The sequence below is a fragment of the Bolinopsis microptera genome, chromosome 9, assembly GCF_026151205.1.
Source record: "Bolinopsis microptera isolate Bmic1 chromosome 9, MBARI_Bmic_1.0, whole genome shotgun sequence".
Lineage (NCBI taxonomy): Eukaryota > Metazoa > Ctenophora > Tentaculata > Lobata > Bolinopsidae > Bolinopsis > Bolinopsis microptera.
In genome coordinates, this window is record NC_087080.1 from 2212579 (window position 1) to 2236314 (window position 23736).

General features: G+C 37.4%; 4 protein-coding genes and 1 non-coding gene across 5 annotated transcripts in view; 3 read left to right on the forward strand and 2 right to left on the reverse strand.

The window, feature by feature from the left end:
- Positions 1-12972, reverse strand: part of LOC134820949 (lysoplasmalogenase TMEM86A-like) — an 85548-nt gene extending 72576 nt beyond the window's left edge. The window contains exon 1 of the mRNA XM_063831617.1: positions 12952-12972. The gene's annotated coding sequence lies outside the window, so the exon portion shown is untranslated. The remainder of the gene's footprint in view (positions 1-12951) is intronic.
- LOC134820951 (uncharacterized) overlaps positions 1-23736 on the forward strand; it is an 88102-nt gene that overhangs the window by 1014 nt on the left and 63352 nt on the right. The window lies entirely within an intron of this gene.
- On the forward strand, positions 13066-23554 carry LOC134820945 (uncharacterized). The gene is made up of 9 exons (XM_063831613.1): positions 13066-13175; positions 13377-13527; positions 13721-13812; positions 14132-14230; positions 16589-16796; positions 19179-19311; positions 20229-20354; positions 21136-21235; positions 22558-23554. The coding sequence occupies exons 1-9, from the start codon at positions 13096-13098 to the stop codon at positions 22844-22846; spliced, it is 1278 nt and encodes a 425-aa protein (XP_063687683.1). The 5' UTR covers positions 13066-13095; the 3' UTR covers positions 22847-23554.
- On the forward strand, positions 13860-13941 carry Trnas-gcu (transfer RNA serine (anticodon GCU)). Its single transcript has one exon. It is a non-coding gene; the product is annotated as a tRNA-Ser (tRNA).
- LOC134820529 (uncharacterized) lies at positions 17027-18608 on the reverse strand. The gene is made up of 2 exons (XM_063830959.1): positions 18263-18608; positions 17027-17966 (listed from the first exon to the last, which is right to left on the reverse strand). The coding sequence occupies exons 1-2, from the start codon at positions 18484-18486 to the stop codon at positions 17810-17812; spliced, it is 381 nt and encodes a 126-aa protein (XP_063687029.1). The 5' UTR covers positions 18487-18608; the 3' UTR covers positions 17027-17809.

Below are 23736 nucleotides of genomic sequence, written 5' to 3' on the forward strand. Positions count from 1 at the left end.
TACAGTAAAACAACGGGCTTCAAAGAGTGATTGTCCTTGCCGATCAACATCAGATGGTAAGGAATGGAAGTTCAAGTGTACCAGATGTTTTCAGCACTGGCATGCTTCCTGTTGCAATCTCAAGGGTGCTAACAACATTCAGCACGATACACCTCTTGAAGCTTCTCTGAATATGATTCTCTCAGAATGGCTATGTCCATGGTGTTTCGATACATCATTCCCCAGACCAGGCTCCAGCATGTCAGCCAAGATGGACAACAACCTAAAGAGCTCTGTAGACTACAGCCAGAACATACAGGCTATATCAGATGCTATTTCTAATGCTGTTGGTAACAGTATGCCTACTGTGGAGATTGTATCCCTGGAGACAAGACTGAAGAAGCTGAGTCAAGAGATTCATGAATTTCAGCAGTCCAGAAGTCCATCTGAAGCACCACCTGCTACAGAAATCCCCCTCCCTAAATGCACAGAACCTCCAGTGTGTGATTACCTGGTCGATGTGCTAAGTGCTGAGATCCTCAAAGAAGTTACAGAGTTTCTCCTGGAGAGCCAAGCTAGTAATAAGTTCATCCCGAAGAATGGAAGACAGGTCCTCAAGTTTGGGGAAGACTACTCTTATACTGGTGATTCAGACCCACCCCTATCCCCCACAATCCCAGCACCCCTTGCCTCAGCCATAGACGCAGTTACATCAAAGTGCAGACTGACCCATAAGCCCAACTCCATCCTAATAAACTACTACCCTCCCTCAGTTGATACCACCACTAGTAGCAAGCTCCCTTTTCACTCTGACGATGAGTCTGAGATTATTGCTAACTCAGAAATTGCTACTATCAGCATAGGCGACGTCAGGAAGGTGTGCTTTAAGTGCATCTATGAGACCGGAAACGAAGCCTCAACTGAGTATGTTCATAGTGTGAGTCCAGAATCTAACTCAGTGTATGTGATGACACGATCGTCACAAGCCTGGTATCGTCACGGTATTGATGAAACAGGTCCTGCTGAAACTCAGTCTTCTGTGCAGACAGGAAGGTTCTCCATCACACTGAGAACTGTGAGCAAACAGTTTAGCCGGAGCTGCATCATCATGGGCGACTCTAACACCAAGCCCATCAAGTTCGGTGTCGGTACTGGAACCCTTGGACAGTCCTTCCCAGGTGAACGTGTTAAAGCCAACAAGGTCAGTGCAATAGACCCTAAGCTCTGCATTGGTTATAGCAACGTCATCTTAGTTTGTGGGACCAACGATCTACGAGTTGAAAATGTGCAGTCACCTGGTGATATACACCAGCTGGTAGACATTCTCCACCTGAAAATCCAGCAGATCCAGAAACTGTGCCCTAAGGCGAAGTTGTTTGTCACAGCAGTTTTACCGTCTAGACTCCCTAAGATGAATAAAAACATTATGGCATTCAACAGCTTGGTTGATGAAATGTTGTACTCTAGCTTTAACCAGACTGTATGGCACCTTGGTGTTGGCCACTTTTTAGACGGTAAAGGGTTGCTTGCTATGAAACTCACGAGAAATGGTGATGAAATCCATCTCGGAGAGCTTGGTATTGCTAAATTTGTGAGATGTCTGAAACAGTGGGTGTATGTGAGGGAGAGACAGGAGAGAGTAAGACAAAGGAAGGCCACCCGACCAGTGGGAGTTTATCCCACTTAGTTTATCATGATTATGAAACTTATTAAAGATGTGTGCGACCCCTGTAGTAAATACATTAATATTGGCCAGCCACTCTTAGAATGTGAAAATTGCAGCAAAGTTGTTCATACTAAGTGCTTCAGATCCGCGAAATTTACAAGCAAAAACGGTCTATGGATGTGCAGTGATTGCTGTAGTACAATAGAAGATAGGTATTGCCCATTTCCAAGCAGCCAAAGATATGATGATTCAGATAAATTCTATGATACAAACAACCAGGAAGATGTCACCATAGCTAAATTCTCTTCAATACTTGAAGACTGTAAGCGTTACACAAAACAAGAACTAGCAAACTCAATCAGCAAACTTTTTCCTGAGAAAAATAAAAATTCTGCTTATCTGCCCGCTCTGTTTTGCAATATAGATGGGTTTGCTAGTAATTTTGACAGCTTTTTAATAGAACATAAGACCCTCCCGTGTAATTTTGATGTCATTGGATTGGCTGAGACCAACATCGATCCAAGCCAACAAGGCTTATACCAAATCCCCTCCTATACAACATTTTGTCAAGTACCATTCCCTGATAAGAAAAAAGGAACAGGAGTATCCTTATATGTCTCTGATCGCCTGAATGCTGTAGTAATCGAAAATCTATCTCACTGTACAAAAGATATTGAGTGCTTATTTGTTGAAATTACTCTTAGCTCGGGTGATAAACTGACATATGGGGTTGCTTATCGTCCTCCAAATGGCTGTAGTGAGACCTTTTGTCAAACTCTTGAGGATATATCTAAGCAGTTGGCTGGTAAAAAGTTCCATATTCTTGGCGATTTTAACTCTAACCTCCTTAATGTACAAACCTCCAGCCAGCTATTTGAGGACACGTTACTTCGTAACAATATGTATCCTACTATATCACTTGCTACCCACTTCCGTCCTAACTGTAAAAACTCATGTATTGACAATATCCTCACATCAGAGATAGATCATGTACTTCTCTCCGGTGTATTGAATGATAGGATTGGTGACCATGCCTTTATATTCACCTTCACGTCAATTCCTACCGAAAACAGTACTGAAAAACTTAAACATGTTCGCTACTATGATTATTCAAGTTCCAAACTCACTAATTTTGTTAATGAACTCGAGGTGAAGGTGAATGACTTGACTCCCTCGGTAAACTTCAATGAGTTCTTGGACTGCTTCAATAAAACACTTGATAAACACTGTAAGCTTGATGTACCAAAAGTTACCAAAAGGACACCCAAACTCAACCCGTGGATTACCGATGGAATCATTGTCTCAGTTGAAAGAAAACATGAACTCTGTAGAGACTGGTCAAGCACTGTAACAAATAGAAACCCTGAGGGTAATGTACTGCTCTATAAAGTCTTCAGTGACTACCGAAGAATGCTTAAAAGTATTATCAAGGTCGCCAAACGATCGTACTACTGCAATGAAATCCATAAAAATATAGAAAACAGCAAAAAAACGTGGCAGATAATCAATGAGCTCAGGGGCAAGAAAAAGAAGCAAACTAAGCCTCCCTTTATCATAAACAACGAACGAATCATGAATCGTAGAGTCATAGCCAATGGATTCAACTCTTACTTTGTTTCTATTGCCCCTAAGCTCAATGAAACACTTAGTAGCAGTGAGGCCTCTGGTTTACCAATTCTCCCTATAAAAACATTCTATGATTTCCTTGGAAAGACTAATGAAAAATCGATTATGTTAGAAGACTGTACACCTTATGAGATAACGGAAATAATAAAAGGATTTGAAAATGGAAAAGCAAGTGATATTCCTGTTAGTGTAATCAAAAGATCATCTCACGTAATTACACCGATCCTTAGTCGATACATCAACATCTTAATGTCTAATGGCACGTTCCCCGACGTTCTAAAGACTGGTAGAATAACTCCTGTATTTAAGAAGGGAAACCCTGAAGAGATAGAAAACTACCGCCCAATCTCTACTCTCTCTATATTTGGTAAAATCTTTGAAAAGATCATTTACTCAAGAATATATTCGTTTGCTAGCTCACAGGGTATAATATCTAAAACACAATTTGGCTTCAGGCAGTCACACTCTACTTCACATGCAGTTAATCACTCAGTAAACCTTATAACTGAATCTCTAAAACTTAAGCATCATGTCTTAGGCATATTCATAGACCTTAGCAAAGCTTTTGATACAATAGATCATGGTACATTACTTGTCAAATTACAGGGCTATGGGATACGTGGGGTGGCAAATGATCTTATAAAAAGTTACTTAACAAATAGATCACAATATACTGAAGTTGTTGGTGAGAAATCTGACGCCTTGAAAATACAGTTTGGAGTCCCTCAGGGTTCGATTCTTGGACCTCTCTTATTTCTCCTATATATTAATGATATCGCCAACAGCTCCAGTTTGGGATCATTTGTCACCTTCGCTGATGACACCAATATATTTGTGACTGGGAAATCTAAAAAGGAGGCATATATGCGTGGTAATTCTCTTTTAGCTAGTTTATATTCCTACATGCGAGCAAACAAACTCCATGTCAACTTGTCTAAATGCTGTTTCATTCACTTTAAACCAGCATCGTCCTCCCAGACTGACAATAATTCTGAATATACTCTAACCATTGATAACTTTCCAATAAAACAAGTTGCATCTGCTAAGTTTCTGGGAGTCGTCATCGATGAAAAGCTAACCTGGGAAGACCATATAAAATCACTTAGGCGTTCTCTCAGCCATGCAACATCAACTCTCTGCCGCCTACGCTGCTCCCTCCCAGATTTCTTACACCGCCAGTTGTATTACACTCTATTTGAATCACACCTCTCCTATTGTATCACGGTTTGGGGTGGGGCAGCCAAAACTCGTATAAGTTCTGTATTCAAAGCACAAAAATATTGTCTCAGGGTACTGTTTGGCGACAGGGAGGCATACCTAGATAAATTTAAGACCTGTGCTCGTGCTCGACCGTTTGGCAACCAAAATCTGAACAAAAAATTTTTCTTGAAAGAGCACACGAAACCTTTGTTCAAGGAACACGGAATACTTGCCGTCCAAAACCTGTACACTTACCATTGTTTCCTTGAGCTCTATAAAATCATGAAATTCCGTGCTCCGATTTCCCTCCATGAAAATTTCACCTGCTCAAGTAGGAAACCCACCCTTATACTAAGCCAAGCAGACCCCCCTGACAACTTCAATAGCAGAACGACTCGTATTTGGAACGTAATTGTGCCTAAGCTTGGTATACGTGACTACTGTCTAAGTGTGGCCTGCCTGAAGTCTAGGATGAAGCAATCACTGCTCGTCAACCAGCATAACCATGCTGATCTTGATTGGACAAACAAAGATTTCGAATGCTCTAATCTAAATTTTGACATTAAGTCTACCCTAGGGTCCACACATCCAAAATGATTATCTTGAAATTGAAAATTAGCTGGGTGTGCATTTTCCTTTGTCTTACTAACGTGTGTGAGCGCAGTGTAGTGAGAAAGTGTTTTTAACAGATTTATTATTAGACTTAGGATTATGATTTTTAATATATTACATTGATATAAGATTTATTTTTGATAGGTACTTAATAAAGTTGATGAATTTCCCTCCCTATTAAAATTTTAAACCCATTTAGTGAAAATTGATAAACGAAGATCTAGATATTGATACATATTATAACCAACATTGCTTATATTCTGCCTTGTAAACAAAGAGCAAATCTTCTTAATGCCTTCTTCCTGTCCTAAAACTAAAACTTCATCCTATTAAAGTAAAGGCCAGTTGTTACCACAAGCTATTATACCGTCCCTCTCAAAAACATGCCTCAGCCTCCATCAAAAACAATTTTAGTTTTCAGTCCTTCTAGTTTCCAAAAATCTACCGAGCTAGTGTTCTGGTGTGCACAAAAGCCCCTAAGCCCGTGCATTCCTTGCCCCGCTAGCTGCCAGTCCTTGACAAACTTCCAATAGCAAAGATCAACTAGTCATTTACAAATTGAGCACTATACAATTTTAATTGTTTTAAATATTTGACTTTGTAAAATGAGCTAAAACATTGATTTATTAGTTTCATTGATTTATTAGTTTCATTGAGAAAGTTAACCAAAAGATAAAAACAAGAGCTCGGATATCAACAAAAATCACACGCTCCAGACGACGGGGGAAGAGAGGAAAGGAAGTAAGCTGCTGGGCTCAACAAATTTTGATAATTGTAAACAAATTTGTTCTTGTGCCCTATAATAATTTGGTATTGAGGTATGACCCTGTACTGTGCGTGATAGTGAAAATGAAAGTGAATGTGAATCTGTAATGCGAACGAAATGAGTTATGGCCAGACGATTCTTCAATTTCAAAATAATAAAGTCAAAGGACTCTGTTTTTAAAATACAAGCTCATTCTTATCAAAGTTTAATTCTGTCCATTCTAATTCTTCGTACCTTGACTGTATCTTGAGTAGCTCACTTTTCAGTGTTACTTTAACTAAGTTCGTTGACTTAGTAAAGCTTATCAAACTGTCAATTTTTCGACAGTCGTTCCACATTTTTGTTGATAAATGTTGTTGTTGTTGATAAATGAAAGAGGAGGATGGGTTCGGGGTGATGAACTGGTCTGAACGTCTTTGTGATGGTGATCTGTGGAGTAAAGATAGGAGTGAGATTGGAGATTCTAATCTGACAATTTTGAACAGTTCTAATAGACATGTGTATTTGTACAGGTTGTGGACGGTAAGAAGGCCGTTCTTGTTAAACAACGGCTTTGTATGCTCTTTTTCAAAGAATTCTCTTCCTAGGATTTGTTCATCTATACAACGTGTTCTGGCACATGTTCTAAATTTATCTAGATATGCTTCAAGGTCACCAAATAGTATTCTGATACATTTTTTCTAAGTGATGAAGATAGGTTGAAGCATATTATTACTCGACCCACCCCATACCGATATTCCAAATCTTAGGTGTGACTCAAATAACGTGTGGTACAATTCTTTATGGTGTTTTTTCGGGATAACGTGTCGTATTCTACTGAGTCTTCCGATCTCACACCTAAGTTTCGAGTTGAGGGCTCTTATTTGAACATCCCATTTTAGCTTTTCGTCAATAATAACACCTAAAAACTTGGTCTCTTTAACTTGCTTTATTACCGTATTATTTAGAGTTAGTATATATTCTGATTCGTTATCTGCCTCATTATCAGTAGCTGTACGTGACGGATTGAAGTGAATGTAGCAGCATTTCTTTATATTTATATGTAATAGATTGCATTTCATGTACTGGTGTAACAAACGGAGAATTTCGTTTGCTCTTGCATACAGTTTTTTTCTACATTCATCTACTACGAATATGTTTGTGTCATCTGCAAATAGTATGAACTTGCCCAGATCAGTTGTTCTAAATAAGTCGTTAACATATATTATAAATAGCAAGGGTCCGAGACAAGAGCCTTGGGGAACTCCAAAGAGAACAGGCAGCTTGTCAGACTCTTCGCCCAGTACAGAGACATATTGATATCTATTAGAGAGATAACTAGCGATGAGTCTATTGGCGTTTCCACGTATTCCATAGTTGTCTAGTTTATTAAGTAGTTTTTCATGTGAGATCGTGTCAAACGCTTTAGATAGATCAATAAATATTCCAAGTACATGCAATTTTTTGCTAAGACAGGATTCTATGTAATTCACTGAGGAGTTGAGGGCATGGCTTGTGGAGTGATTTTTTCTAAATCCGTACTGGTTCTCGTAAATCATTTTCTGGGACTGAAAGAAGCTATACAGTCTGTTGTAAATAATTTTTTCAAATATCTTACCAAAAACAGCTAAGGTTGATACTGGCCTATAGTTTTCCAGCAATTCCTCATTATCCTTCTTATAGATCGGACTGATTCTCCCAGTCTTTAAATCATCTGGGAATACTCCATTCCTCATGCATTCACTGTATAATAAAGATAGTACAGGACAGATCACTTTAGACGATTCTTTAACTACATGTATTGGGATGTCGGATGACTTCCCATTCTTCAGTTCAGTTTATAAAATATATGTATTTTTAAAATAGGATAATGTTTTTGATAAAATTGTTTTAAAATATGGTATTTGATAAATAATTAATGTTTGTAGGGAAATAATTATTATATATTTGTTATCTACTTTGTTTTACCTGACTGACATGCTAATTTTTGTGCTCGGTGCACTTTTCACATTTCAAGCTTCCTGAACAGTGAAAGAAGCGAGCAATAGACTAGCAAGCTTAGTAAACGTTATCATGTCCAAAGTGATTTGCTTCACAAAAGCTAATTGTCGACTTTTATCACTGTTTACCAGTAATCTTGGTACAGTACCACTTCCTTTCTTCTGGAAATATCAGAGCATCATTTTTCTTACTCTGAGAACAGGGGTAAACATTCACCAGAAAACAGTATAGCACTAGTTTCCTTCTCCTGAAAACAGTGCAGCAGTGCAGCAGTTCTCCAAAACAGTAGGGTATGGGGAGTATCGGTTTCCCTCTCCTGAGAAAAGTAGTGCACCAGTTCTCTTAAAAACAGTAGAGCACCAGTTTCCTTCTCCTGAGAACAGTAGTGCACCAAATCCAAATAGCAATTCTCCTCGAAACAGTTTCTTTCTCTTGGGAACAGTAGAGCATAAGTGATTCAGTGAATTGGTGAATCGTTTCCTTCTCCTGAGGATAACTTGGAGCAACAGATTCCTTCCCGAAGACAATGTTTCTCCCCCAGAACACTTTTGGAATTCAATTGAGTGCCCTGCTGGTATTTTTGACTCCTGTTAACAGTAATATGTTCGTGCCCGTCTCCAGAATGGTAGTAAGGTAAAATTCCAGCACCCTCCTCAAGAGAACAATGTCAATAACCTTCTCTGATATTCTACAGTTCATCCATAGGTATACGAATGTAAATAAACCTCTTAACCAAGTAAACTACCTCTTTTATCATACTAGAAGACATTTGGGACTGTTTCTTGGTTTACTTTGGAACAGAGAGAGAGAGAGAGAGAGAGAGGCAAAACCACTAATATTTCCTTCAAATTTCACTGTATTGTGGCAGTATTTTCGATACTGTAATTTCTAGTGAATTTTTTTCCCTGCTCTTGCCGTTGTTATTGACGGAGTTGTTATTGACGAACAGCTTTCCTGGGGGCCTCATATAACAGCACTTAAACGAAAGTTAAACTATGCCTCTGCCACCTTAAATAGAATTAGGGACTCTGTACCAAAGGAACTCCATAAATACCTCTACCACACACTATTTGAATCCCACCTCACATATTGTATCTCAGTTTGGGGTGATGCAGCACTCTTTAGGACAGCAAGTATCTGGCTGTCTCAGAAGCACTGTGTACGGGTCCTCTTTGGTGATAAAGAGGCATACCTAAACAAGTTCCTTACATGTGCAAGAACAAGAGAGTTTGACAGCCAGGCACTTGACCATACATTCTTCCAACTAGAGCACTGTAAACCACTTTTCAAGCAACAAAACATCCTGGCTTTCAAAAATTTATATACATATCACACATTTATGGAAGTTTTTAAAATACTAAAACTAAGGTGCCCAGCATCACTGCAACAGCATTATCAGTCATCTTCTAGAAAGGAAACCACTATCATTTCACAACTCCCATCTAATGACTTTATATCAAGATCCACCAAAATTTGGAACACAATTGCACCTAAACTTAAGCTCTTTGACTACTCCTACAAGATTAGCCTTGCTAAAAGTCGCCTGAAAAAGGCACTTCTAAAGCTGCAACATGCTTATAATGATTCGGCATGGACCACAAGCGATTATGACATAATGCAGCTGTCATTTGAAAACAATCCCCTTCATTAAATTTAATCCAGTGATCTCGGCCCACAGGCTCCTCCTATTAAACAATTTTGATTTTGGTAAATGTGTGCTGACTCCACCACCTATGTATTTAACCTAATATTTAGTGTATTACAGGTAGAAATTGACTTAGGTAGGTATTTTTCTCTTAGGTAGATATTAAGAATTTGGATAATTTCTTAATTGTATGACTATTTCCATTACTGAGACGTTTTTAATATTTAATTTAGGAGGGTTTTTGGAATTTTTTTAAAGGACTGGTTCACAGAGTGAACAGATTCCAGATTTATATATTTTTAAACTGATATTTAATAAATGATTAAAAGAACAAATTTTAAAGTTGCCATTAGATCCAAAAATACACCCATTATGCTCACTTAAAAACAAATCTAAATCAGTAGGCTGTCACTCTATTAATGCACCACACCGCTACCTCCACTGCACTAATAGTTATACAATAAATTCTACAATCCTAATTTTGTGTCGTGATGGAGACCAGTGTTCATACAAAACTTTTACTAGGTTGCCGTTTGGTGTGAGCAATAGCGAACAGCACGCACACTCCTTTGCCCCGTCAACCTATATCTAATCTATTTAAAGAGTGACAACCATACTGCACATTGAATTAGGATTCCGTTAAATATCAAATTGATTTATTGTAAACTTGTTTAATCTGTAATAAATGGCATAAAATTGAAATTTTTGTTTAACTGAAATTTTTGTTTAACTGAAGGCAAAAAGATCGTAGGGAATAAGTAATCGGGTTTGGATATATGAGGTGGCCCGACGGTCCTACGGTGATGACAAAAGTCTGCTCCTTCGCAATATAGACCACTCCCCTATAATTATGTGTATAAAAGGAGGCAATTTTGCGCGCGCGACGCCAGCTATGTGTTAATTAATTACAGGCATAGCAACCAGTTTTAGGTGCTTGACGACTGTTACACAGGTTTCCATCGGGTTACAATTTACTCTAATTCATTAATATAGCATATTAGTCATATGAGCGGATCAATCATCAATATAAGTGTTTAGTTATTTTGTTGAAACAAGCTTAATAAATTACCGAGTGATAAAATTCAGCAAGTCGAAACGAATTAAATTATTATATCAGCTGATAAACTCGTGGCCGATTATTTTACAGTTGATCGAAACTGAATGGTAAAAAGCGATTACATATTTAAGAACAGATGTTACTTTACATTTACATTCAAGAAGCGACTAAGATCAAGATTGCGGTATGCTTTTAAAGAATCCTATATAGTCGATGGTGCTGTAGATGTGTCGAGTAAGCATCAAAAAGTATTAGTTTATGTTAGATACAAATAATAACTAAGATTAGACAGAATATTTTATTACAGTCAATAAAGTTGGCATACGATGCAGTATAAATATGACGTGACATGATCATACGCATCGTTAACACGAAACAAAACCGCGCAACATATGAAATGATCTACAACCAAACCACATATAGATTGACGGCGACACCTAAGATGCGCGCAGAATTTTCAAGTTCTGCACGCCTAATATAATGAAAACGATTATCACGTGCGCCAAACACCACTCTGGGATACAAGTAGAACAATTACATTGTAGGCAGTAGGGAAATTTAATCGTGTGTGGTGTTACCGCGGCGAAATATTTGTTATACCAATACCTTACAAGACATATTTATAAATGTGGCGGTTTTCCGAAAATTTCGCCATATTTTCGGACCGCCAAAATTTCGGTCGTCGTAATAGAATCTGTCGCATTATCTTTTAGCTTATTTCAATGACTGTGCCTTCACTGCTTTATTTTGTTTCTAAAATGTAATATCAAGTAAAATAAATAAATAAATTCTGGCATCTTGGGACAAATTATCACCACACCAATGACGAATTGAATGTCAAGCAATACAGTTTAAATTTGCATTAAAATACATGTATGTGCTAACATGAAAGTCTTACAGTCTTAATACAGACTAAGTTTGAACATGATTTTACCGAATTTCAGAAATTTCCTTACTGCTTACTGTCACAAAAAATGATGAAAAATACCCTTATTTTCTGTGACGTCCGAAATTTGACGTTTTTGTTCAATTTCGCCATATTTTCGGACCGCCAAAATTTCGGTCGTCGCAAATTAGGCCGCCATAAATATGTCTTGTAAGGTAAAAATATATTTTATCTAGATAAACAAATAACTATTTTTAACGAATTATTGGAGATAATTATCGGTTACAATTATCGGGGTGGATAGCTTAGGTGGAATGGCACCTGAAGCCAAGCGTTTCACAGGTGGCTTGCTGTGTTGATAGCCACCAAGACGAAAGAGGACTACAGCCAGGAAATGTGTAACATCAGGACACGCCTGAATATGGATATTATGAGGAGGTATATATGTGGGAAGGCAAAGAAGGCATAGACCGCCCCTATGTCCAATGTCTCCTTCAATCTGATACCTGAGGAGGAGAGCCACGATTTAATTTATTGTATATATACTGTTTGCCCTCATGTCTGCTAAGTATGGGAGGAGTGCAGCTGTCAAATGATAATAGCATCATCCTCTGCAAATTGGATTACTGCAACGCCCTTTATTTTAGAATTAGTGACTACCTCATCCAACTGCAACTTGTCCAGAATGCTGCTGCTAAAGCTATAGTGGAACTTTACAAACATGATCACCTAGGAGATACTCTGAAAATCTTCATTGGCTGCCTATCCGTTACAGAATCCAAAAGTCACTAATTCTTGTTTTTAAATGTCTTAATGGTATGGGACCGGATTATTTAAGGGGGCCGGAGGGACTTCATCAAAATTCTCTCGAAATTGATTTTATAGTTGTTTCTGATAGAGGGGAGTGATATCTATCAGCTGCTTTTGGTCCCATGGAAAAATATTGTTCATAGCAAAATTATCGCCAGTCAAAGGTCAGCGCTTATGTGTAATTATATTGCGCGAGCAATTTTCAATCGCGTGCCCTGAAAATTGAGTCTAAAAATCTATCTTCTCCTACAATTTTTGAGCAATCACCCTGAAACTTTCAGGATATGTTCTAGGGATCATTTAAAAGAGATCAATCGAGCCGAATTTTGAGATAGGCCTTAGAAAAATTTTTATTCAATTTTGAAAATCTTGGACCTCATTGAAAATTGAATAAAAATTTTTCTAAGGCCTATCTCAAAATTCGGCTCGATTGATCTCTTCTAAATGATCCCTAGAACATATCCTGAAAGTTTCAGGGTGATTGCTCAAAAAATCACCCTGAAAAAAAAATGTTTATGGTCTAATTTCTGCATACCATATGGTCTAGTACGTGCACATGTTGCTTGTTTATCTAAATATGAGTCGAGATCACCAAAAAGGATCCTTATACAGTGCTTCTGTGTGATAAAAAGACAATCATTGGACTGTTCTTTGAGGACAACACCCCAAACACTTATACCATAACTGAGATGTGATTCGAAAAGCCATGGACATATTGGACATTCTCAAATTATTTGTTATATAGTAGTGTTGAAAGTATTAAAACATAATAATGATTTAATTCCTATTTTGATAGTACTTAAAAGCCACGCTAAGAGATATTTAACAGAATTTACCAATACTCAGTTTTAGCTTGCATGTACATTGAATGACTACGCCAGTAACCCTGTATGTGTATGACCTCAGTAATGGACTCGCCAAAACTATTTCACCTTTTATCTTGGGCAGGTAAGTTGCTAATATGGTATTCTTTTATTGAACTATGATATCAATCATGTTAAGGGTATCTGACAAACTGACACCAAGATTAATGTTAGAAAGAAATAAGCTTATTAAATTTAACATTACATTAACTAAACTTACCTACATTGTTGCAGTTATTGAAATAACTTTGTTTGTAAGCCCTCTGCAGGAGCGCACTATTTTCAGACGTATAGAAGGACTATGGCACACTGCAATAGTGGTCTATGGTAACGAGTATTTCTTTGGAGGACACGGAATAGCTTGTTGTGTTCCGGGGACTACGCAGCTTGGTGCGCCTTTAAAACAGGAACTTCTGGGCTTAACAGCTGTTACTCAGGTGAGCAGTGAAAGACAATTATTGTTTCTAAGTCAGAGCTTTGAGCAACCAAAACTTGTATTATTCTCTATTGGGTGATTTTTTAGTTCCGTATTGAACTTTTTTACCATTTACCAATCCACTTTTTAGGGCAGTTCTTTTATATCACATAGTGCGTTCCATGTCAAGTAAATTTTAAGTTCTACAATTTCAGGAGGTATTTGAAGACTACCTCATAGGACACAGCAACTCAAAGTTCCATGGTTCTTCTTATAATCTGCTGGAGAACAACTGCAACAATTTTAGGTTTCAAAATTTAGCTATATCCAATAACAAACATAGGGGCAGATGTGGACGAGGTGGCCGAGTGGTTAAGGCGATGGACTGCTAATCCATTGGGCAATGCCCGCGTGGGTTCGAATCCCATCCTCGTCGAATTTTAACAAAAATGTTTTACAAATTATCTATATAATTACAGAAAATAAATTTCAAAAGTTTAGTTCGAGAAGTTATTTTAGATTTTATCGAAATGCAATTTAAGATACACCAAACTTTTACTTTTACGGTAGTATTGCGTATTATATTATAATAAAAATTATATATATTATAATAATATTTATTTTAGTGACGAGGTTGCTAAGTTTCTAGTGGGAGCAGGAATAGACAAGGACATAGTGTCCCTACCACAACGTGTCCTCTCCAGCCCTCTAGGACCTCTACTCAAGTTAGTTTACTGTACTCATCTCCTTAAGTTGTGCAAGTGTTCCCTACTAATAGTTACTGGAACTTAGCTCAGTACTATTAAGTGAAGTCAATTGGGGTTGTTCGCATATTACGTAATCACTTTTCGGCCAGTTGTTTACTCTTTCCCCTCCGTAATCAATTTTACACATATAATATACAATAGATAATAGATATTGTGTTAAAATTACGCTTGCGTTATTATTCAGAAACCCCCCCGTGATTACGTAATATTATGTGAACGACTGGGAGACCCGAACATTATTTAGAAATGCAGACTTGGCCTCCTCGGAAGTTGAGCGGCCCGGGTGATCCATAACGACCAAACATTCCTCATTACAATCCTCATGCCACCAGACATGCCACCAGACATGCCACCAGACATGCACCCAGACATGCACCCAGACATACCTCCAAACATGCAACCAGACAATCCACCAAACATGCAACTAAACATACCACCAAACATGCAACCAGACATGCAACCAGACATACCACCAAACATGCAACCGAACATGCACCCAGACATACCTCCAAACATGCAACCAGACAATCCACCAAACATGCTACTAAACATATCACCAAACATGCAACCAGACATGCAACCAGACATACCACCAAACATGCAACCAAACATGCAACCAAACATGCAACCAAACAAACCACCAAACATTCAACTAAACATACCACCAAACATGCAACTAAACATACCACCAAACATGCAACCAGACATACAACCAGACATGCAACCAAACATGCAACCAAACAATCCACCAAACATGCATCAAAATATACCAGCAAACATGCAACCAAATATGAAACAGTTCATTCTAAGAAGATAATTAGTACTGAACCCACCTGTGATGTATATAATATATAATTACGATAAAAACGATGTTTCCAACAATATGATAATTTGAATTGTAAGAGCCGGGTTGTTTTCCATGTGGCTTTAAGTGTGGTCTATCTGACCAGCTTAATATAGAGGGTTGTGTAAATATTCTAACACGGTATAAAAAATTTGTAAAGAACTTATTTTCGTTGCTCCGAATAATGTGAAGTTAAATCACACAAGAGCATACATGATAACACTGCGATATTTGTAGCGCATTGACCCGTTGAGATTTAAATTATCCCAAGTTCCTACAGTATAGATCTACATTAATAGCATGAATTCTACATCCGAAATACATTATATTATAATATCTTGCTTAACAAGGTCTGACCTTAAGAGCGCAAATCATTATTCATTCTCGCATATTAATAGTGCATAATATCATAATATCTCGATCATTAATTAATGTAGTATACATAATAAATGTTATGTTATATAACCGCGGCAATATAATACTACGTGTATTAACATCCAATGCTGCTAATACTTCTAACATTCTAAGCGGCCACTATTATAATTGTCTAGCTCAATAGATCAACACCGCTCTAAGGGCCCGTTCACATTATATTACGTAATAACTTGTTGGCCAATTCCCCCCTCCCGCTCTGTTATCAGTTTTACACAAAGCTACTGTGTTAAAATTACTCTAGCGTAATCATTTGGAACCCTCCCTCAGTGATTACGTAATATGAACGAACCTTAACTAAACTCTAACTAAACTCTAACTAAACTCTAACTAAACTCTAACTAAACTCTTACTAAACTCTAACTAAACTCTAACTAAACTCTACCTAAACTCTAACTAAACTCTAACTAAACTCTAACTAAACTCTAACTAAACTCTAACTAAACTCTAACTAAACTCTAACTAAACTCTAACTAAACTCTACATAAACTCTAACGAACCTTAACTAAACTCTAACTAAACTCTAACTAAACTCTAACTAAACTCTAACTAAACTCTAACTAAACTATAACTAAACTCTAACTAAACTCTAACTAAACTCCAACTAAACTCTAACGAAACTCTAACCAAACTCTAACCAAACTCTAACCACACTTTAACCAAACTCTAACCAAACTCTTACCAAACTCTAACCAAACTTTAACCAAACTATAACTAAACTATAACTAAACTATAACTAAACTATAACTAAACTATAACTAAACTATAACTAAACTATAACTAAACTATAACTAAACTATAACTAAACTATAACTAAACTATAACTAAACTATAACTAAACTATAAGTAAACTATAACTAAACTATAACTAAACTATAACTAAACTATAACTAAACTATAACTAAACTATAACTAAACTCTAACTAAACTCTAACTAAACTCTAACTAAACTCTAACTAAACTCTAACTAAACTCTAACTAAACTCTAACTAAACTCTAACTAAACTCTAACTAAACTCTAACTAAACTCTATCTCTCAGAGGGCACCTGGAGAAGATGAGTAACGTGGCCCCAACAGACTCCAGGAACCTCACTAAAACCACCACCAGCCCGCCAAGTAACGGCCACTGCTCCCAGGGCCAGGGTAGTAATGCTGCTATTAACTCGTGGGAGGGCTCCACTTCACTCTACTTCCCCTGTTTCTCTCCTGTACAGCTTACTTCTGAGGATGTAGCTGCTCTCAAGGAGGCTAGTTTGCAGTTTTTATTTAATTTGTTGAGTTTATATTTAGTTTATATTTAGTTTATATTTAGTTTATATCTAATCTTCAGTCATGATGAAAATCAGAGAATTTATCTGGTGTTAATTTAGGATTTATTTGATGAATTTATCGCATTGTCAAGTAATTTCTTGTTATTTCTTGTGATTTTAGTCATCTATTCATGTAAGTACGAATAATAAGGAGATAACAAACTGTATTTAATTTAATTTAGTTAAAGAAAGAAAAGTACAATATTAACACGGAATACTCTACAATGCAGTGCTATTTTTATTTTAAGTGAAAATTAAAACGATATTTTTTAACAGAAAGGATCATGTAAATTAGTAATGAAATGGCTGCGTTTAAAAGTATGCCATTTTGAATTGTTAGTGAGCATTCAAAGAACGTTTTCGAATTCAAAACCAAATTATCATAGATCTATTACACTACTAAAGTTTAAATCACGCAAGCCGAATAAAGAACCGGGGGATATCAAAAGCACTTGGTTTTATACAAGGGTATTTTAGCCTTATGTGAATCAATAAAATTGTGATCGTTGGACTCGGAGGATTGAGAAAATTCTTGACGCCTTCTTTTTAGGTGGTTTCGATGTTATAGGAATTAGGACGTCAGTGTAACTTCTAAAAGGATGCTGTAAGAAGAAGCCAAAAACGCACGAATCATACAATTTTTTAAGTTGTCATTTTTCATAATTCGAAAGTTGGGGCTAAATCTATGCAAAGGGGTCTTATGGAAAGGAAGGACGTTTTGAAAAATAAATAGAAAAACTTGGCTTACGTAACATTGAAAATTTAAACGATCTCTAAAACAACAACAACCAAAAATACCAAACAAGTTTATTCGATCCTAGTCTCCCCCTCCTCTACCTGAAGCCACTCCGATTTTACATCAGTTTGAGTTCCTTTATCAAAGTACAGTGTTATGATTGACGCAGAATTCCTGTCGAGATGACGAATCGTCACAAATTCTACGATCGCGATTAGACAAAAACCAGTACGAAAAATGAGGCGAGCAGTATGGCGGTAGTGAATCCCATTGGTGTCTGTGCTCCGGCTTTTTGTGGGGCGGCGTCTCCGCTGTCATCTTCTCCGCTGTCATCTTCTCCGCTGTCATCTCCACCGTTCCCGTTCACGTAACTGAAGGAAATAAGGGATTATTTGGAGAATTGCAACAATTAATGGTATCGCTCAACTTCGTAATTTAATTAATTAAGAAGTTTGTCTATATTTGGGTTAAACTTACTTTACGTTGTTTAATATAATATATTGCCAAGTTATCAATTTCGAAACCATGACTCGATCAATGTAAAAATGTAAAAGTAAAAACTTTGTTCGTCAGATATTACATCACCTAGAAATTTCTAATTTCTCTAAAAAAGGAGTGATAATATAAAAAACGTAAGCAAACGTGAAACAAAGAATGAAGCACAAACCTCGGTGGTTCATCAGATGGAACGCCAGTATTAACCGCTTTATCCTCCTCCGTGCCAGCCTCTACTTCAGCTACAGGTACCGCAGCATCCTCCTCAGGTTTCTCAACAACCACCACTCTGTTGTGATGCCTCATGTTCCTCTTCTCCATCTCCTCCACCTCAAACTCTACACCGCACACCGTGCTGACTGCCACCAAACATACCACCAAAACCAGAACTTTCATCGCACTCAGCAAGGGATAGATCGTGTAACAAGGGTATTCAACTATAGCACGCGCACAGGTCAAAGAGTTAATCTACAGTACAACTTAGCAACGAAACAAAGGATACCAACTTGGAAATGGCTACGCGACTAAAGTGACTGTGTCTTATGTGTGTTGTTCCCTCGCAGAATTGTACAGTGGTGAAACAATAAAGTTCCAAATATCTACTCTCTGCCGTGTGTGTAGGTTGCGAAATGTTGGAAATACTGCGATTTCTAACAATTGAAAGTGTAAAGGGGGAATTGACACTTTTTACGGAGAATCTAACGTTGCATCATTAAAGTTGTGCCTGACTAAAGAGCGAAGTATTGAATCACAGTTCCCCAGCTCTAATTGGTTCGAATATTTTTAATTTTACACAGTACTCGAATGTGGGATCTTCAATCACTGTAGCCACACGGGAAATTTTGTTGACGTTTCAATGTATTGAGCAAGACGTGTCCCCTCCCTTCAATGGTTATCAAGTACCTAATAACCTATTATCAATAGCAAATATCGGCACTTTCATATGCGACAAAGTGTATCATAGAGGTATACTACCAACATTTAGTAAAATACCAACTCTAGTGTCTCACGGTTACTATGGTTACAAGGTTACTACGTCATTGTGACGTCATTGTGACGTCACACTTTCACGTATTGCTTTATTTCAGATTGATCCAGCTCTCCCAGCAACTATAACACACGGTCCCCTCTCAGCGGAGGATTTGGTGCTTATCTGCAAGCTTTACCAGACGAACAGGCTCGTTTTCGTGCGAACTGCCGCTCTTCTAGCACACAAATCAGGTTTGGTTTGTTGTACGTGTTTGATGATGCGAGTGACAAATTGGGCGTGTTAAAACTTTAGCTAGAGGATTGGTACTTTAATCAACATGAAATAATGTTGAGAAACTATTGGACGGATAGAGGTTATATGGATGAGCTATGAGACGTTAGATAATGAATAGTTTTATGAAGGAGTATGTTAGACTCGTGATCCGGATATCGTAGAAATACTCAATTTTGAACAAACAGTCTCTGGTTAATAAGTGATCGTTCACGTTACCCCTCACCAGGGTTTATAACACTAGCGCTAGCGGACCAGCAACATACTAAAACATTACCCCTCACCAGGGTTTATAAGATTAGCGCTAGCGGACCAGAAACATACTAAAACATTACCCCTCACCAGGGTTTATAAGATTAGCGCTAGCGGACCAGCAACATACTAAAACATTACCCCTAACCAGGGTTTATAAGATTAGCGCTAGCGGACCAGCAACATACTAAAACATTACCCCTCACCAGGGTTTATAAGATTAGCGCTAGCGGACCAGCAACATACTAAAACATTACCCCTCACCAGGGTTTATAAGATTAGCGCTAGCGGACCAGCAACATACTAAAACATTACCCCTCACCAGGGTTTATAAGATTAGCGCTAGCGGACCAGAAACATACTAAAACATTACCCCTCACCAGGGTTTATAAGATTAGCGCTAGCGGACCAGCAACATACTAAAACATTACCCCTCACCAGGGTTTATAAGATTAGCGCTAGCGGACCAGAAACATACTAAAACATTACCCCTCACCAGAGTTTATAAGATTAGCGCTAGCGGACCAGCAACATACTAAAACATTACCCCTCACCAGGGTTTATAAGATTAGCGCTAACGGACCAGCAACATACTAAAACATTACCCCTCATTACCCCTCACCAGGGTTTATAAGATTAGCACTAGCGGACCAGCAGCTGTACAAGTTAATAAAGGAGTGCTGTGTAGGGGGAGGCGAGGAGAAGGAGTTGAATAACGCCAGCGAGATTCTCTGCAACAACTTCTTATCAGGTTCCTGTTGTAATATATTGTCGTTAACTATTCTATTATATAATGTACCTTACCCGACTTTATTTGTTCGAAATTATGTCCGTTCACGCAATGTTCAGTCAAATAACTTCCGATAAGGTAGTTGCTGCTTCTTTCTTTACGGTTATACCTGAATAGTGAATAGTTCATATTCAAGTGTGTTTCTGGTTGAGTTTCTGCTTTTGTGTGTAAATACAGGTGGTATTTATTAAGATTATTCAAGTTAAGTTGTGTTGCCCTAAACTAGTCCTAATCTACGTGTGTATGTGTAGCTCTAATTGTAGCTCTAATTTCAATTAGCGAGCTCCCTAATCAGTTGTTGAATTGGTGATCAGCGGTCACCTAGCCCGTAAGTACCTGTTAGCGTACGTGGTGTTATACTCTTACATAGTGAGAGTATTATATATATACATAACTAATACCACGTGATCTAGTCTAGACACACTGTCTGTAGCAGACTGAGACTAAGAACCGAGTAGGTAGTATTTCCATTACCGGACTGAAAATGAATCCTGTGGCCGGACTGGACCTGGTGTCTAGCAAGGTAGCCCAACTGTGGAACCTAGCAAGGTAGCCCAACTGTGGAACCTAGCAAGGTAGCCCAACTGTGGAACCTAGCAAGGTAGCCCAACTGTGGAACCGAAGCAGTTGGAAGCAAAGGTTTGTAGCCGGAAACCATATTTCCGGTCGGTTCCCAAATCTAGACCCACGCGGTATGTATTATAATTGTATAAATTTGCTAATTAATTCTCACATTTGTCAGGAATGAACCAGATTGACAGATCTGAGGGTGAGCTGATTAATATAGTGACTGTTAGGATAGCAAAGAACACTCTTGTCGACGCTACTGTTCCCTGTGCTAGGTACGAGTTTATATGTTTCTTTGGGGAAATTTTAGTCTCCCTTTTAATAATTAAACTAGATAATTTGTTGCAAATAATATTGAGATCAAACTATCGATCTACAGACAGTCAAACATGTTGCAAGATGACAAACATGTTACATGTTGCTTGAGGCGTCATCTTCACTCTTCAGTGACATTAGTCTCAAATTATTTGTGATATAGTTTAAAGTATTGAAACCTTCATGTATAGAAAGAAAACAACAATTTTATTTAGTATCAATTAAAGCACACAAAAATATATTTCATATATATTATATATAACTAGCACGAACTTTAGATCAGATATCTTAGGGGACTTGGAGTAGCAAGAGATTGACTAGACTTGGTATATAACTTTTACAAAGATACGTTGAGAAGAATCCAGGGTGATACAGGATCGGAGAGTGCAGACCAGAAGTTTACGCACCCACCTTTGCCTCCTGAGTTCTTGGTTGGATAGAAATTTATGCAAACTTGGTCGTTTATACTCCAAGTCCCTTTCTTAAAAGAAGTAGTATTAACTATGTCTAGAGTTAGCTTCGTTCAATAATAACAATATCAATATAATCAATATCAATATCAGATAAACCTACCGAATAAATTATTAAATATCAATTAATTCATTCCGATAAAAATTTTTATAAATTTAGATGTTTAACTTATCTAAAAACATTACAACAAATGGTTAAAAAGCGCCCAAAATCGATTTGAAAGATTTTCTGTCTATAGTACAATCATGATAGTAATAGTAAGTGTGTGCCGCTGGCTGCAATTAGATTTGATTACTGCAATTTGAAATTGTTTGGAGTCCAAGTATCTTTTAAGTCAGCTGCCTGTGCTTGTATTAATAGTGCTTTGGTTCTCAGTTTTATCAAGCTAATGGACGTTTCTAAGCAATTGCTTGAAGTTAAAATTTTTCTATGAACAGCGTTCCAAAGCTTGGCTGCATTAAACATATATATATTTAATTATTATAACAATGATCACATCATTGAATGAGATATTGTCATATCGTAGAGACCACGTGAATTATAGAGGCCGCATGGGGGCAATACTTACAATTATCCACTATTAGTACGGGAGATATGTATAAGATGTATCTGTAACCATCTGTAAACATTTTTAATAAGATCGTTTCTCAAAGTTCTTAAGAGCCTATTGGACCAAACTACGTTGAGAAAAGATCTTCTTACAATTTTTCAAAGACGGCTCTAGATCTCAAAAAACTATAGATCTCCAAAACTATATACAATAGAGATGATTAGCAACAACAACCAACTAATTACGACCGTATTCTCTCAGGACGGCATACAATTTAGCCGGGAGTCCCCTAACAGAGGACCAGATCCTAGAGATCGGAGGAGCTCTAATCTTCTCCCTCCCGGACACCACGGACAAGTTGAGTAATGTTAACGGGGACGCTGTATCAACCTTCGATCTGTTGTTGAAGTCCCTGTATCTGTTGATGATCAAGAACAGACAAGTTGCAGACTTGTGTAGTGCTATGGATAAGGACATTGCTATTTTTAGGAGTGTTCCCCAGCTGCTGGGTATTGTTGGGAAGATTCTAGAGATTCAGAGATCGGGCTGAGAGTTGGTTTGAGTTAGGGGTGATATTTTGATTTTTGTGTTATAATATCTGAATTGGGAACTTAATGCCCACGTGCACCCTCTGCAGGTATCAGATAATTTAAGACTGAATTTAGTTGACTATATTCTGGATATATTATATAAATATGATATAAAAGTTAGATTTGTGTTGTACTATCATAACTTTGAAATCGTTAAATGTTGATCATTTGAAAGTTTTATACTCTCAATTCAAAGAAATATGATATAACTTAGTTTACTAAATTAATTAATTAAATTATCCGTGTGTTGCCCTAAATTTGTTAATGCCTCATTCTGCCCCCTCGCTTCTCTTCTATCCTGCTATCTCAATCAATACATAGTTTATAAAATTACTGGAGATAATGTTACATGACCTGTTCCATAGCCTGAACCCGGATCAGATGGTGTCAAGATGCAAAAAAAAAAAGGAAAAGAAAAATATATTATATTGACATCAGCACAGTTCGTATTTGTCGTCAGATTTAAGTTGGCTCTTATATTAGATTCGATTGTTGTTTTATGTAATGGTCGCAAAAATGGGAAAATAAGTCTCATTCTTTAGTTTGAAGTTGTAATTCTAAGTAAAATAGTTAATGTTCTTGAAGTTTATCTCGATTGTATATATTGTGCAGTGGATTCCGTATTATTTATGAGTCGAATTTGAATAGCAAACAGTAATAGCAATTAGATTGGAGTTTCATTCTCTCGGCGAAAGTTTGATACGACTTTAAAAACAATCGGGTTTATCGTAGTACCCATTACCTATAATTAGCTCTACAAAATCTCACTAATTCTGTGTTAAAATCAATTAATTTGTAGCTCTCCACTTTCATGTTTTTACCACCTTTTGATTATCATAACTAACTGATC

Excerpts from the sequence above, each read along its gene's own strand:
- LOC134820945 (XM_063831613.1), top strand. The coding sequence starts at position 13,096 with ATGACTACGCCAGTAACCCTGTATGTGTATGACCTCAGTAATGGACTC. Across the intron at positions 13,176-13,376 it reads TCACCTTTTATCTTGGGCAG|ACGTATAGAAGGACTATGGC; the intron begins GTAAGTTGCTAA and ends CACTATTTTCAG. Across the intron at positions 14,231-16,588 it reads CCTCTAGGACCTCTACTCAA|AGGGCACCTGGAGAAGATGA; the intron begins GTTAGTTTACTG and ends TCTATCTCTCAG.
- LOC134820529 (XM_063830959.1), bottom strand. The coding sequence starts at position 18,486 with ATGAAAGTTCTGGTTTTGGTGGTATGTTTGGTGGCAGTCAGCACGGTG. Across the intron at positions 17,967-18,262 it reads CCATCTGATGAACCACCGAG|TTACGTGAACGGGAACGGTG; the intron begins GTTTGTGCTTCA and ends TATTTCCTTCAG.